The sequence below is a fragment of the Chiloscyllium punctatum genome, chromosome 15 (assembly GCF_047496795.1).
Source record: "Chiloscyllium punctatum isolate Juve2018m chromosome 15, sChiPun1.3, whole genome shotgun sequence".
Taxonomy (NCBI): Eukaryota; Metazoa; Chordata; class Chondrichthyes; order Orectolobiformes; family Hemiscylliidae; genus Chiloscyllium; species Chiloscyllium punctatum.
In genome coordinates, this window is record NC_092753.1 from 103428461 (window position 1) to 103444978 (window position 16518).

The window sequence follows — 16518 nt, forward strand, 5'->3', positions numbered from 1 at the left end:
GAATCTATCAATCTCTGCCTTGAAGACATTTAGCGTCCCGGCCTCCACTGCACTCTGCAGCAATGAATTCCACAGGCCCACCACTCTCTGGCTGAAGAAATGTCTCCACATTTCTGTTCTGAATTTACCCCCTCTAATTCTAAGGCTGTGTCCACGGGTCCTAGTCTCCTCACCTAACGGAAACAATTTCCTAGCGTCCACCCTTTCCAAGCCATGTATTATCTTGTACGTCTCTATTAAGTCTCCCCTTAATCTTCTAAACTCCAATGAATACAATCCCAGGATCCTCAGCCGTTCCTCGTATGTTAGACCTACCATTCCAGGGATCATCCGTGTGAATCTCCGCTGGACTATCTATATTCTCCTGTATTCTTTGACAGTCCCCTATGCTTTCTACTACTTCACCAATCTTCGTGTCATCTGCAAACTTACTGGTCAGAAGAGACGTTGTTGGGCCTTTGTAACCAGTACGTCCACATGAAGAGTCCAAGAAAGTTTGTTGTTGATGACCACTCCCAGGAGCTTGACACTCTCCAATTGTTCCACCTCTGTGCTGTTAATGTGTAGGGGGGCATGAGTAACATCCCACTGAAAGTCAATGATGAGTTCCTTAGTTTGCTGGCATTGAGAGCTAGGTTATTCTCAGTGCACCATTTTTCCAGGTCTTCCACCTCCCGTCGGTAGTCTGTTTCGTCGCCATCTGAGATTCGACCTACTATGGTAGTGTCATCAGCGAACTTGTAATTTGGCATTAGTCTGGTATTTGGCGACACAGTCATGGGTATACAGTGAGTACAGTAGGGGGCTGATTACACATCCCTGCGGGGCTCCAGTATTGAGTGTTAGTGAGGATGAAATATTGTCCCCAGTCTTCACTGAATGTGGCCTGTTACTCAGAAAACTGAGGATCCTGTTGCAGAGACTGGGGCTTAGTCCAAGATCACTAAGTTTCGTAATCAGTCTTGAGGGGATAATAGTGTTGAAGGCTGAATTGTAGTCAATGAGTAGGATTCTTACGTAGCTGTTCTTGGTGTCCAGATGTTTGAGGGTGGAGTGAAGGGCAAGTGGTATGGCATCTGACGTGGATCTGTTGGTCCGATAGGCAAACTGGAGTGGGTCAAGAGTAGTGGGGAGGCTGGAGTTACCATGACCAGTCTTTCAAATCACTTCATGACCACTGAAGTTAGGACCACTGGGCGGGAGTCATTGAGACATGCTGCATGAGCTTTCTTAGGCACAGGGATGATGTTGGCCCTCGTGAAACAGGCAGGGACAGTGGCCTGCTGCAGGGAGAGGTTGAAGATGTCTGCGAAGACCTTTACCAGTTGATCCGTGCATGCCCTGAGTGCACGGCCTAGTACTCCGTCTGGTCCCATTGCTTTCCTTGGATTCACATGAAGGAAAACAGATCTGACCTCTGATGCAGTGACTGTTGGGATAGGTTTGTCAGGACATGTCAGAATAGGTGTTACCTCTCCGCCGAAATTCCGCTCAAAGCGAGTATAGAAGGCTCGTTTGGATCTCTAGTTTGGATCGGTATTGGTCCTTGGTTGTCCTAATGGCTCTGCGAAGGTCATACTTGGATTCCTTATATTTGAGTGGCTCTCCTGATCTGAAGGCTTCACGCCTGTTTTTAGCAGGTTCTCTAAGTCCTGATTCATCCAGCATTTCCTGTTGGGGAACACCCGGATTGACTCCCTCAGTATGCCGTCCTCCACACACTTGCTGATAAAGTCTATGATGGTGGTGGCGTACTTGTCCAAAGTACCTGCAGCCTGTTTGAACATGGCCCAATCAGCCAGCTCCAGACAGCACTGGAGTTGACCCTCTGCTTCCTCCAACCAGCACTGGACCTGTATCCGCGAGGGAGTCTCCTGCTTGAGCTTTTGTCTGTAAGCCGGCATTGTGGTCGGAGTTCCCAAACTGAGGGTGGGGGATGGAGTAGTAGGCCTCTTTCACAGTGGTGTAGAAGGTGTTTAGCTTACCTTCATGTAGATGCTGGGTGGGGTCAGCCCTGCTTCTCCCCATGTCTTGTGGTGTTTAGCTTTTCACTTGCCTTGTTTTGGACGAAGCAACTTGTGTAAATGCAGATTGCAGCCTTCAATCAGTAACAATATTTATGATACTCACCTTTCTGCAATTTACTTTGAAATTTTGATTAATGTTGCAGGGAACATACAGGTTTAAGAATGGAGCACGTTATGTAGGTGAATATCTGCAGAACAAGAAACATGGTCAAGGGATCTTCTGTTATCCAGATGGTTCCAAGTATGAAGGTAATATTTTGCCATCTAGTCTTCTCTTATTATACAGTGTGCAATAAAGAGATCTTGCTCATACCATCAAAGCACAGGACACAATCTGTGTTGTGTTCTGATTAGCTGACACCTTAGCAGTTGACCTGTGTATTCCTGCACAAAACAATACCACAAGTTCAGATCTTAGCCAATCATAAAAATACTTTCTTTGTGTCTACTAACTGTGATAGTGAGAAAAAGCAAGAGTGCTTGCAGCTTGAGATTGAACAACATGTTGGCTCCAGCTCCAATGACATTCTAAATCTAGGAGCCGGTCAATAACAAGTGACAGGGCTCCTCTATTAAGGGCTCATTTAATCACACTGTGACAGGACTGTATGCCTGGGGAGTTAGTCAGTCATTCACACAATCTGCTATCCTGCAATCCCTCCTGGTTACCCACCAACTCTGTTCCTTGTCTTATTCAGGAAGTTGGGCACATGATCAGCGACACGGAGAAGGAACTTATTATTATCCAAATGGTGATACATATACTGGAGAATGGCTTGCTCATCAAAGGTACAACACAGGTCTAACATTGAGTGTAATACCAGCCTTCTGCTCATTGTGGGGATGGGGATGGGAGGGCTGTTAAATTTTAACATTGTAACCAAGTAAGTTCGCTAATTTCTGAGTTGATGATGTTGATGTGAGGTGGGATAGCATCAGCAGTTAGAATTTCTTTGAAGTTCGGGCTGATTTATCTCACTGTAATATATAACCACATCATGTCACTGTACTTGGCCATTTAGAGTGAGGCTGTTTGCCCTCTAACACAGGAGAAAATAAGGATTGCAGGGGCTGGAGGTCAGAATCGAAAAGTGTGGCACTGGAAAAGCACAGCAGGTCAGGCAGCATCCAAGGAACAGGAGAATTGACGTTTCAGGCATAAGCCCTTCGTCAGAAACATTCCTGATGAAGAGCTTATGTTGAAAATGTCAAATCTCATGCTCCTCGGATGCTGCCTGACCTGCTGTGCTTTTCCAGTGCCACACATTTTGACTACCCTCTAACACAGTCAGATCAATTACAATTCCAATATGATCAATTCACAGTTTTATCAAATGCAAGAGGTCAGTTTCCTGAGGAGAAAGGTAACTTGGTAGGATGGGATGTGAAAGCTCATTGTTTCTCACCTCATCTTCACTCTGTGATGAAAGCCCTTGGTTTCTGCTGGAATGAACTACCCTCAGGCATTTAAGTCAAAATTCAAGGTTAAGTTGTGATCTCAGACTACAAGTTTACACCATGAGAACCATCACCATGGAGACCAACCTTGCTCTTATCCTGTGTCCAAATGGAGTCTTGAGATAATGATAACTGCAGTAACATCCTTTGATAGCCTCTTCCCAACTCAGAGAACACTGACTCCACACGCTATTCAGCACAAGATACGGAATGAGTCTGGAAGCCTGTTGCCTAAATGCATAGCTACTCACTGGATAATCTTACTGGGCAGCTATCTTGGTGTATTTATTAAATAAAAGTTGACAGTTGATAAAGTTCTCAATGGCCCATTAGATAAGTAACACATGGTAAAGTCGTGAAGGATTTGTATATTTTGAAAGTGTTGTTATGATCCCAGCTGATCAAGTCTGCATCAAATACTGGACAGATCAGGTCCCAGAATGAAATCTCACTTGATAGATTCTTTTTACCAGAAGGTCTTTCACTAATACATGCAATATGGCAGATTTAGTTTCGTCAGTGCAACCAAAGTTTATTACACACACATGAAAGAAATATAAACAAATCAGACCAAACTATTTAAATAAATAGTTTTAAAATGTCAAGATATATAGTAAAACAAAATCTCATCTAATCCTAACACCCTCTCTTTGCCATAACACCAAACTCTAGAAAAATTAGTTCCTGATCAACCGCTTCTTGTCAGTCTGGTCCTGCAACCTGTGAAGTTTCTTAGTTGGATCCTCACACAATTGAGAGCTTAGATTTTGTCAGTCTATTAATAATTTTCAGAGTTCTAAACAAGGTTCACAAACAACACTTCACTGAAGTAACGTATTCCCATAACTACTCTAAACAGTCTGTTTTTTCTTGGACAGACTACACTTGCTTCTGACCCCAGTTAGAGTCTCCATCAAAATGTTCAATTAAACTGCTGCTAAATCAATAACTTAATATTTTCTCTTTCTGGTTGTAAACCCCACAGTATAACCAACCTCCCATTTACATTGCAGGAGGCACATTTTGGTTTAAAATCATTGTTCAAGAAGGATTAACTGAGTTAATTTTCAAGAGGGTTCACAAAAATAGACCAACATCCACATACCACTCACTTGAAATCCAAGAAAGTGATGTGTCTTTCAGTCATACACCTTTCATCTGGATCCCTGTTTTTATTGCTTTCCTTCACCAGGCATGGTCAGGGAACCTACATGTATGCACAGGCTGGCTCCAAGTATGTGGGAACCTGGGTTCATGGAAAGCAGATCGAAGCTGGAGAGCTCATTCACCTGAACCACCGATACCAGGGCAATTTTCTCAATAACAATGTAAGTGTTGTGTTTGTGGCAGGAATCTCAACAGTGTCTCTCACCTCACCACAATTGTCCCTTGAATCACTGTGCTCCCTCACTCCATCCATGATGTGGAGATGCCAGTGTTGTACTGGGGTGGACAAAGTCAGATTCCTGATGAAGGGCTCTTGCCCAAAACGTTGATTCTCCTGCTCCTCGGATGCTGCCTGACCTGCTGTGCTTTTCCAGTACACTCCATACAATCATTAAGCTTTGTGCAAGATCATTTTTATTTTTAATTCAGTGATAGGCCAGCATTTAATTGTCCTTGAGAAGGTGATGGTCAGCTAGCTTCCTGAACTGCTGCAATCCATGTGGTGTAGGTACATCAACAGAATTGTTAGGGAAGGAGTTCCAGGATCGTGATCCAGCAGCAGCAAAGGCACATTGATATATTTCCAAGTCAGGCTGATGTGGTTCCCATGCATTAGCTGCCCTTGTCTTTCTTGGTGGGTTTGGAAGTTATTGTCTCAGACTAGGGAAGGATGACTAGGGAAGGAATAGGTCCAATCAAGGATAGTAATGGGAAGTTGCGTGTGGAGGCTGAAGAGATTGGGGAGGCGCTGAATGAATACTTTTCGTCAGTATTCACTCAGGAACAGGACATTGTTGTCGATATGAATACTGAGGCACGAATAAGTAGAATGGATGGCTTTGAGATATGTAGAGAAGAGGTGTTGGAAATTCTGGCAAGGGTGAAAATAGATAAGTCCCCTGGGCCTGATGGCATTTATCCTAGGATTCTCTGGGAAGCAAGGGAGGAGATTGCAGAGCCATTGGCCTTGATTTTTGTGTCCTCTTTGTCGACAGGAGTAGTGCCAGAGGACTGGAGGCTAGCAAACGTGGTTCCCTTGTTCAAGAAGGGGAGTAGGGATAATCCTAGTAACTATAGGCCAGTGAGTCTCACTTCTGTTGTGGGCAAAGTCTTAGAGAGAATTGTAAGGGATAGGATTTATGCACATCTGGATAAGAATGATGTGATCAAGGATAGTCAGCATGGTTTTGTGAAGGGCAGGTCGTGCCTCACAAACCTTATTGAATTCTTTGAGAAGGTGACTAAGGAGGTAGATGAGGGGAAAGCGGTAGATGTGGTATATATGGATTTTAGTAAGGCATTTGATAAGGTCCCCCATGGTAGGCTACTGCAGAAAATACAGCGATATGGCATTGAGGGTGAGTTGGAGGTTTGGATTAGGAATTGGCTCTCTGGAAGAAGACAGAGGGTAGTAGTTGATGGCAAAGGTTCACCTTGGAGTGCCGTCACTAGCGGTGTTCCGCAAGGATCTGTTTTGGGACCATTGCTGTTTGTCATTTTTATAAATGACCTGGAGGAAGGGTTAGAAGGTTGGGTGAGCAAGTTTGCGGATGATACGAAAGTCGGAGGAGTTGTAGACAGTGAGGAAGGATATGGCAGGTTACAGCGGGATATAGAGAAGCTGCAGAGCTGGGCAGAAAGGTGGCAAATGGAGTTCAATGTAGCTAAGTGTGAAGTGATTCACTTTGGTAAGAGTAATAAAAAGATGGATTACTGGGCTAATGGTAGACTACTTGGTAGTGTGGAAGAGCAGAGGGATCTTGGTGTCCATGTACACAGATCTCTGAAAGTTGCCACCCAGGTAAATAGTGCAGTGAAGAAGGCATATGGCGTACTGGCTTTTATTGGTAGAGGAATTGAGTTCCGGAGTCCTGAGGTCATGCTGCAGTTGTATAAGACTCTGGTGCGGCCGCATCTGGAATATTGTGTGCAGTTTTGGTCGCCATACTATAGGAAGGATGTGGAGGCACTGGAACGGGTGCAGAGGAAGTTTACCAGGATGTTGCCTGGTATGGTCGGAAGATCGTATGAGGAAAGGCTGAGGCACTTGGGGTTGTTTTCTTTGGAGAAAAGAAGGTTTAGGGGTGATTTGATAGAGGTGTACAAGATGATTAGGGGGTTAGATAGGGTTGACAGTGAGAACCTTTTTCCACGTATGGAGTCAGCTATTACAAGGGGGCATAGCTTTAAATTAAGGGGTGGTAGGTATAGGACTGATGTTAGGGGTAGGTTCTTCACTCAGCGAGTTGTGAGTTAATGGAATGCCCTGCCAGTAGCAGTAGTGGACTCTCCCTCTTTATGGGTATTTAAACGGGCATTGGATAGGTATATGGAGGATAGTGGGTTAGTGTAGGTTAGGTGGGCTTTGATCGGCGCAACATAGAGGGCCGAAGGGCCTGTACTGCGCTGTATTCTTCTATGTTCTATGTTCTATGTTCTAAGCCTTGGTCACTTACTGCGGTGCATCTTGTAGATGGTACACGCTGCTAATAATGGGCATCGGGTAATGAAGGAAGAGAATGTTACTGAAAGTAAACAGAAATACTGAAGGGTTATGGCAACTGGAGTATAGAACTGTGGACATTCTAGTTTAAAAAGGGGTTGAAGGATTGTATGATTTATCAGAACCTTTCAACAGTAATATGGGCTGTGGCTCATCTTGTTAATACTGTTAATTCTGTTAATTCTTTCAAGAGAGTTAAGGAATGATGTTTACTGCTTTCATTGCTGGATAAACATAGTTTGGAACAGATGGGACCAATGTACTGAAGATTGCCTGGCAGCATTCTTCTGGAGTTGGTTTCTCAGTTTCCTGACAAAAAGTGTGGGCTGGAAAAGTACGGCCGGTCAGGCAGCATCCAAGGAGCAGGAGAATCGACACTTTGAGCATACTCTCTTCATTAGGAATGTTGGGAGGCCCGAGGGGGGTGAGAGATAAATGGGAGGGGAATGGGGCTGGAGGAAGGCAGGTAGATGACGTTGAGGGGTGATAGTGATAGGTCGGAGCGGAGGGTGGACAGGTAGGACAGTTCAAGAGGGCGGTACCGAGTTGGAGGGTTGGATCTGGGATAAGGTGGGTGCAGGGGAGAAACTGGCGAAATCAACATTGATTCTGTGTGGTTGGAGCGTCCCAAGGTGGAAGATGAGCCATTCTTTCTCCAGGCATCAGACTGTGGAGGAGGCCCAGGATCTCTTCTCCCGTCTACAACATACTCCATCCACTTGGACACCTCATGCTGGTCTGTTGCCCGTCCTCAATCTCTTCATCTCCAACTGCTGACAGGACATTGACCACCTCAGCCTGTCCACCCTCTCACTCACTCCAATCTCTCACCCTCACAACACAGCCCTCCACTCCCTCCGCTCCAAACCCAATATCACCATCCAACCAGTGGACGGGGAGGGGGTTGGGGGCTGAAGCCAGGCGCCAACCTGCGGACACCCCCTCCTACTGCCCTCTTGACCACAACCCCACCCCCCCCCATCACCAAACTATCATCTCTGAGACTGCCCACAACCTCATCACCTCAGGGGATCTCCCACCAACAGCTTTCAACCTCATAGTCTGGGCCCCGCACTGCCCGGATCTACCTCCTACCCAAAATTCACAAACCTGACTGTCCCGATCAACCCATCCTCTCAGCCTGCTCCTGCCCCATCAGACTTATCTCCACATACCTTAACACTCTCCTATCCCCCTAGTCCAAGATCTCCCACATACATTTGAGACACCTCCCACACCCTCCACCTTCTCCATGATTTTCAGTTCCTCAGCCCTCAATGCCTCATCTTCATCATGGACATCCAGTCCCTGTACACATCCATCTACCATGATGAAAGCTCCAAGCTCTCTGTTTCTGCCTCTCCTGTCGACCCAACCAGTACCCTTCCACAAACACACTCTTTCAATTGGCTGAACTGGTCCTCACTCGCAACAATTTCTCCTTCGAATCCTCCCACTTCCTCCAGAACAAAGGGGTAGCCATGTGCACCCACATGGGCCCCAGCTATGCCTGCATCTTCGCCGGGTATGTGGAACAGTCCATCTTCTGCAGTTACACCAGCACCCTTCCTCAGCTACATCGATGACTGTATCGGCGCCACCTCATGCTCCCACAAGGAAATTGAACAGTTCGCCAACTTCATGAATACCTTTCACCCTGACCTTAAGTTCACTTGGACCATCTCGGATACCTCCCTCCCCTTCATGGACCTCTCCATCACCATTTCCAGTGACCAACTCAGCACAGACATCTACTTCAAACCCACCGACTCCCACAGCTATGTGGACTATGCCTCCTCCCAGCCTACCTCCTGCAAAAACGCTATCTCTTACTCCCAATTCCTACACCTCCATAGCATCTGCTCCCAGGAGGCCCAATTCCACCATATAGCATCCCAGATGGCCTCCTCCTTCAAGGACTGCCATTTCCCTTCCCTCATGGTCAATGATGCCCTCCAGTGCATCTCCTCCACTTCCTGCACTTCCATCCTTGAACCCCACCCCGCCAATTGCAACAAAGACAGAACCCCTTTGGACCTCACCATCTACCTGATCAACCTGTGGATACAACACACAACATCTTCTGACATTTCCATCATTACAAACCAACCCCACAACCAGGGACTTTTTTTCCTCCCAACCCCTAACTGCGTTCTGCAGAGACCATTCCCATCGCGAATCCCTCATAAGGTCCATTTCTCCCCCCAATCCACCTTCCACTCCTGCACCTTCCCTTGCTACTGCAAGCGGTGTAAAACCTGCGCCCACACCTCTCCCCTTACCTCCATCCAGGCCCCAAAGGATCCTTCCACATCCAGCAGAGATTTTCTTGCACCTTCGCACACGTCATCTACTGTGTCCATTGCTCCTGGTGTGGTCTCCTCTCTACTGGGGAGACTGGTCCCTACTTGAGGAACATTTCAGAGAACATCTCTGGAACACACGCACTAAACAACCCCATTGCCATGTGGTCGAACACTTGAACTTCCCCTCCCACTCCATAAGGACATGCAATTCCTGGGCCTCCTCCACTACCAGATTCTAGCCACTCGATGTCTGGAGGAAGAACGCCTCATCTTCCACCTTGGGACCCTCCAACCACACTGGATTAATGTTGATTTCACTATCATTTAACTCCTCATCTCCCCTCCCCCCACCGTATCCCAGATCCAGCCCTCCAATTCGGGCCTGCCCTCTTGAACAGTTCTATCTGTCCATCTTCCTTCCCATCTATCATCTCCACCCTCGGCTCCAACCTATCACCATCACACCCCATCTTCATCTACCTATTGCATTCCCAGCTACCTTCCCCCCAACCCCACCCCCTCCCTCCCATTTATCTCTCAGTGCCCTTGGGCCTCCCTCACATTCCTGATGAAGAGCTTATGCTCAAAAGTTCTACTCTCGTGCTCCTTGGATGCTGTCTGACCAGGTGTGCTTTTCCAGTGGCACACTTTTTGACTTTGATCTCCAGCATCTATAGCCCTCACTTTCTCCTTCTCGGCTTTCTGGACAACTGAGTTTATCAGTAGAAGAGAAACACCTCCAAACAGTGCAGTAAGCAGTGAAAGGACAATGATCTTCCAAAATCTCTGAATCAAGAGGCTTCTCATGTATGTACTGGCAGATCAGAAGATATAGGAACAGAATTAGGCCATTCTGCCATTGAATCTGCTCCACTATTCAATCATGGTTAATTTGTTTCTCAGGGGCTAGATTAGCGTGGTGCTGGAAAAGCACAGCAGCTCAGGCAACATCCAAGGAACAGGAAAATCCAGCACCACTCTAATCTAGACTCTGATTTCCAGCATCCGCAGTGCCCACTTCTGCCTAATTTGTTTCTCACCCCCATTCTCCTGCTTCTCCCCATAATCTTTGATCTCCTTAATAGTTAAGAACCCATCTGTCTTAAATCCACTCAATGATTTGGCCTCCACAGCCCTCTGTGACAATGAGTTCCACAGATTCACCACCCTCTGGCTGAAGAAATTCCTCCTCATCTCAGTTCTAAAGGATCATCTCCTCACTCTGAGGCTGTGTACTTGGGTCCTGGCCTCTCCTATTGTGGAATTATTTTTTTCACACCCACTCTATCCAGGTCTTTCAGGATGAGTACAGAACTGGAATCTTTAATTGCGCTTCATCACCTGGATCATTTGGAGTATTGTGCACAGTTTTGGGCCCCATATCTCAGGAAGGATGTACTGGACCTGGAGTGTGTTCGGAGGAGGTTCATGAGAATGGTCCCAGAATTGAAAAGCTGAACATATGAAGAACGTTTGAGGACTCTAGGTCGATACTCGATGGAGTTTAGAAGGATGAGGGCGGGTCTAACTGAAACATACAGAATACACTAATTGGCTTGGATAGAGTAGATGTTGGGAAAATGTTTCCATTAGCAGGAGAGACTTGGACTCGAGGACACAGACTTCGAGTAATAGGAAGCCATTTTCGAATGAAGATAAGGAGAAACTTCTTCAGCAAGAGAGTGATGAATCTATGGAATTCATTGCCACAGAAAGGTGTGGAAGCCAAGTCATTGAGTGTATTTAAATCTGAGACAGATAGATTCTTGAGTATCAAGGGGAGAAAGCGGGAGAATGGGGTTGAGGAACCTATCAGCTGTATTGAATAGCGGAGCAGATTCAGTGGGCTGAATGGCCTATTTCCTGCTCCTATGTTTTATGGTCTTATGGTCTTATATCATTCTAGTAAACCTCCTGTGGGCCCACTCCAAAGCCAGCACACACATCCTTCCTTAGATATAGGCCCAAAACTGCTAACGATATTCCAAAAGTGGTGGAGAACTGGATCAATTATGGCAAGTTCGACTAAAATTTATTTTGCTTCATTTCTACAGCCTACAGGTCGAGGGAAATACATCTTTGACTTTGGCTGTGAGCAGCATGGAGAATACCTTCAGATAGAACAGGTAATTGCTAGGGGAGACGGCGAGCTGACAGAATTGCATGGTAAGCTGAGTATTAATGGCTTGCACTCATCAGAGACTGTATCCTGAAGGTGACCCCTGTAGTCACTTAATGTTTCATGTTTTCACAAGGACTTATTCACTAGGATCTGTTTGCAGGATATGAGGACAAGCATAATATGATTGAAACTTTTGGTGCAGAAAATGGTTATTTGGCCATCGAGCCTGTGCTGGTTATTTGAAAAAGCTCCTGACCCCTCCCACCTTTTTGTCCCTAGCCATGTTAGTTCCTCACTCTCCAAGAGTTCTCCAGCTGCCTTATGGAATATATGCAATCAGCTTCTATCAGCTTTTCAGGTCCAGTGCTCCAAATCTGACAATTCTTTGAGTTGGGACATCCGATTATTTGAAACGGGAGGCAATGGCAATGTGGTATTATTGTGAAACCACTGATCTGGAGACTCAGGTAATGTTCCACCATGGCAGATGGTAGAATTTGGATTCAATAAAAATCTGGAATTAAAAGTCTAATGATGAGCATGAAACCATTGCCGATTGTCAGGAAAAGCCCATCTCGTTCACGAACGTCCTTCAGAGAAGGAAACTATCATCCCTACCGGGTGTGGTCTACATGTGACTCCAGACTCACAACAATGAGTCTGATGGGCAATAAATGGCCCAGCCAGTGATGCCCACAATCTGTGAATGAATTAAAATGAAAAGAAAAATTCTTTGAGAGGAAAATTCTCTCTCCTCTCTAGATCGTTTTGCAATGGTTTGAAACCGATGCCTTTTGGTTATTCTTAGAGGGAATGGTTTGTCCATCTTGTTATGATCCCAGCTGATGGGACTACTTTGAAGGGTGGGCTTCCCCTTCCCACTCCTTTTCTGACATGACCATCCTTGGCTTCTTCCATTGCCATAACGAATCAGATCTCAAATTGGAAGAACAGCATCTCATCTTCCACTTGGGCAGCCTACAGCCCAGAGGACGCACATTGAATTCTCCAATTTCAAATGATCTCCCTTCCCATCCCCTGACTCCGTTCCCAGCTCCTCCCCCCTCCCTTCCATTCCTCTCCTCGACCCTTCTTTCGAGCCACCAACTGGATTCCTCGCATCGACCACCAGGTCATACTCTCTACCTGTGTTCACCAACCCCCTCCCTGCTCCCACCATCACCACCACCACCACCCTGCCCTTCCACTCCTTTATCTGCAGCTCCCCTTACACCCCCCTCCTCCCCCCCTCCCCACCCCACCCCCAGTCATGAAGAAGGGTTACAGCCAAATCGTTGATTTCTCCACCTCCTGATGATGCCTGGCTGCTGTGTCCTTTTAGTCTCCTGCTTGTCTATGATGGGAATCCTTTGTTCCCTTTCGGAGCCTTTTACACCTTTGCTGAAGTATGATGTAAATTAACATAATATATGAGCTGAGGTGTAACCTGTGATCATAAAGTTCATAAAGTTCCACTAAAATGTCTTCACGTTCATATTCCATCCTTGTATTTACAAACCCTTACACGGTAAATACCTTGCCTTGTGTTCATGGACACTAAGGTCTGTAAGTTCATCTACATTTATAGTGCACTGTGCTTCATATTAGTCCTCTGCAAGGAAGTAACTTCAATTATAATCACAAAAGCCAGTTAATGAAGCATAGACCCAAACCCAGCCTTTAGTTTGTCTTAATAATTATTTACAGAGTGAAACAGTACAAGCTATACATCTCTGAACTCAACTGTCCCCAGCTTTACTGACTGTACAATTTTTTATATGTGTAAGCAGGCAGCTGGAGCCTGGGTTTTATGTCTCATCTGAAAGGCAACATTCCCTCATTGCTACACTGGAGGTCATCATTTTTGCACTAAAGCCTTAGAGTAGAATTTGAACCCAGGCTTCGTTGAGTTTTACTTCATGCTCCAGAAGAAACAAATGAACTTAAAATCAGCGCAATTGAGGAACTTTTCCTTAAAGAAATACTGTAACAAACAAAATAAAACACACATCACCCTGATTCAGTTATAAAGTGAATTGAGATTGTGTGGGGTTATAAACTGAATCAGGATGATGTGTGGAATAACTCCACAGAGGCCAGCATTCACTCACCAAGTCACTCTTTATTCACACATGCATAATACTTGTCACTGATCCGACTCCCTTAGAGCCAGCTCGCAGAGTGAACAGAACATCTGACACTCCTGTTTATATCTGTCGGTTGGGGGGGGGGTTCCTGATTTGACTGGGTTAACAGCCCCAATTGGGGATCTCATATTCTGTGATGTCCACCTGGTTGACCTCGTTACGTTACAATCACTACAATGTGTGGTTTGGTATCTTCACTAATTTCAGATTATTTTTGCCAGGATTCTGCTGTGAACAATGGGAAGGGTTTGAAGGATGCATCTTCCAGCTTGGCCACGCTATCTCCAGTCATGGCTGAACCTTTTACTTTGACAAAGGCTGGTGTAGCTTGCATTGGTTTGGCGTGTTGTTCACTATTTTCTTGCATGTTGCATGATCAGTCTCTGAACTGTTTCCAATGCATGTACATCATTCCTCATATAAGATAAGATGACCAATTCTTTATTCTTCATGGGCTACAGGCATCACTGGCTGAGCAAGCATTTATTATCAATCCTTAATTATCCAGAATGCAGTTCAGAGTCAACCACACTGCTGTGGGTCTGGAGTCACATGTAGGCCAGGCTAGGTAAGGGCCACAGATTTGCTACCTCAAAGGATATTACTGAACTAGATGGGCATTTAATGACAATTGATGATGCTTACATGATTGCCATTATGCCAGCCTTTTTCATTCCAGGTTTTTATTGAATTCAAGTTTTACTATCAGCCGTGATGAGATTTGAACTCTCATGTCCTCAGAATATTAACCTTGAATTTAGGGTTACTCACCCAGTGACATTATCATAATGCCACACACCCCTGCACTATACATAATACTCCAGGTCACTTGTTCAGTGACAATACCTCTACACCACCCTCTTCCCCATCACTGCACAGCAAGTAATACTGTAGATTACAGGAAGGGACAAAGTATTCAAACGTAGAAAACAGCAGTAAATAAGGGAAGAAAATGGTAATAGGGCAACATTAAAGGAGAAAATGAGGACTGCAGATGCTAGAGATCAGAGTCGAGAGTGTGTGGTGCTGGAAAAGTACAGCAAGTCATGAAGCATCTGAGGAGCAGGAAAGCCGACATTTCAGGCAGGAGCCCTTCATCAGGAATGAACCTGGGAGTGGAGAGATAAATGGGAGGGGGGGGGGGGGGGGGAATGTGTGGCTGGGGAGAAGGTAGCTGAGAGTGCAATAGGTGAATGGGGGTGGGGGGTGAAGGTGAAAGGTCGGTGAGGAGGGTGGAGCGGATAGATGGGAAGAAAGATTGACAGATGGGACAGGTCATGAGGACGGTGCTGAGATGGAAGGCTGGAACTGGGTAAGGTGGGGGGGGGAGGGGAAATGAAGAAACTGCTGAAGTCCATTGATGCCCTGGGGTTGAAATGTTCCGAGGCGGAAGACAAGGCATTCTTCCTCCAGGCATCGGGTGGTGAGGGAGCGGCAGTGGAGGAGGCCCAGGACCTGCATGTCCTTGGCAGAGTGAAAGGGGGAGTTGAACTGTTTGGCCACAGTGCGTGGGGTTGATTGGTGCGGGTGTCCCGGAGATGTTCCCTGAAGCGCTCTGCGAGGAGGCATCCAGTCTCCCCAGTGTAGAGGAGACCGCATCGGGAGCAACGGATACAATAAATGATATTAGTGGATGTGCAGGTGAAACTCTGATGGATGTGGAAGGCTCCTTTAGGGCCTTGGATAGAGGTGAGGGAGGAGGTGTGGGCACAGGTTTTACAGTTCCTGCAGTGGCAGGGGAAAGTGCCAGGACGGGAGGGTGGGTTGTAGGGGGCCTTGTTGGCTCTTTACTTGAATGCAGGTAGTGTTTGGAACAAAATTTGTAAATTAATGGCACAATAGAAATTCGTGGGCATGATCATAAAATTCCATTATGGAATTGGTAGTAAGAAAGAGGCATAGAGTCATACAGCAAGGAAACAGAACCTTCGGTCTAGCCAGTCCATGCTGAACATAATCCCAAACAAAACTAGTCCCACCTGCCTGCGCTTGGCTCATATCCCTCCAAACATTTCCCATTCATGATGCAAAGGACCTATTCATGTATTTATCCAAATGTCTTTTAAATGTTGTTACTCTATCCATACCCGCCACTTCCTCTTGAAGTTCATTCCACACTCGAGCCACTCTCTGTGCAAATACTTGCTTCCCGTGTCACCCTTAAATCATTCTCCTCTCACACTTGTAAGAAGAATAGCGATAGTGTAGAACAGAAAATAAATCAGGAGATAGAAAAGGTATATAAGAATGGCACTACTAGGACAAAGAACAAAGAAGCATACAGCATAGGAACAGACCCTTCGGCCCTCTAAACCTGCGCCAACACATTTTGCCCTTCCATACTAAAACACTCTCGACTTGCAAGATCCATATCCTTCTATTCCCTTCCTATTCATGGATTCGTCAGTTGCATCTTGAATGCTATGATGTGGAGGAGCAGGTATTGGACTGGGGTGGACAAAGTTAGAAATCACACAACTCCAGGTTATATTCCAACACTAGCATTCAGAGGGCTGCTCCTTCATCAGGTGGTTGTGGAACAATGCTCCGAATGCTCGTACTTCTCAATAAACCTGTTGGACTATAATTTGGTGTTGTGTGATTTCTAACTTCTTGAATGCTCCTATTGTGTCTACTTCTACCACCTCCTCTGGCAGCACATTCCAGGTGCTCACCACCCTTTGTGTGAAAAACTTGCCTCACACATCTCTTTTAAACAATAATAACAACGATATTACAATAACCGTGGGGGACTTCAATATGCAGGTGGACTAGAAAAATCAGGCTG

General features: G+C 45.8%; 1 protein-coding gene across 1 annotated transcript in view; it reads left to right on the top strand.

Moving 5' to 3' along the window:
- rsph1 (radial spoke head component 1) overlaps positions 1-16518 on the top strand; it is a 61218-nt gene that overhangs the window by 24208 nt on the left and 20492 nt on the right. The window contains exons 3-6 of the mRNA XM_072585843.1: positions 2171-2276; positions 2726-2816; positions 4678-4813; positions 11516-11587. Of these exons, the coding sequence (XP_072441944.1) occupies positions 2171-2276; positions 2726-2816; positions 4678-4813; positions 11516-11587 (405 nt within the window). The remainder of the gene's footprint in view (positions 1-2170; positions 2277-2725; positions 2817-4677; positions 4814-11515; positions 11588-16518) is intronic.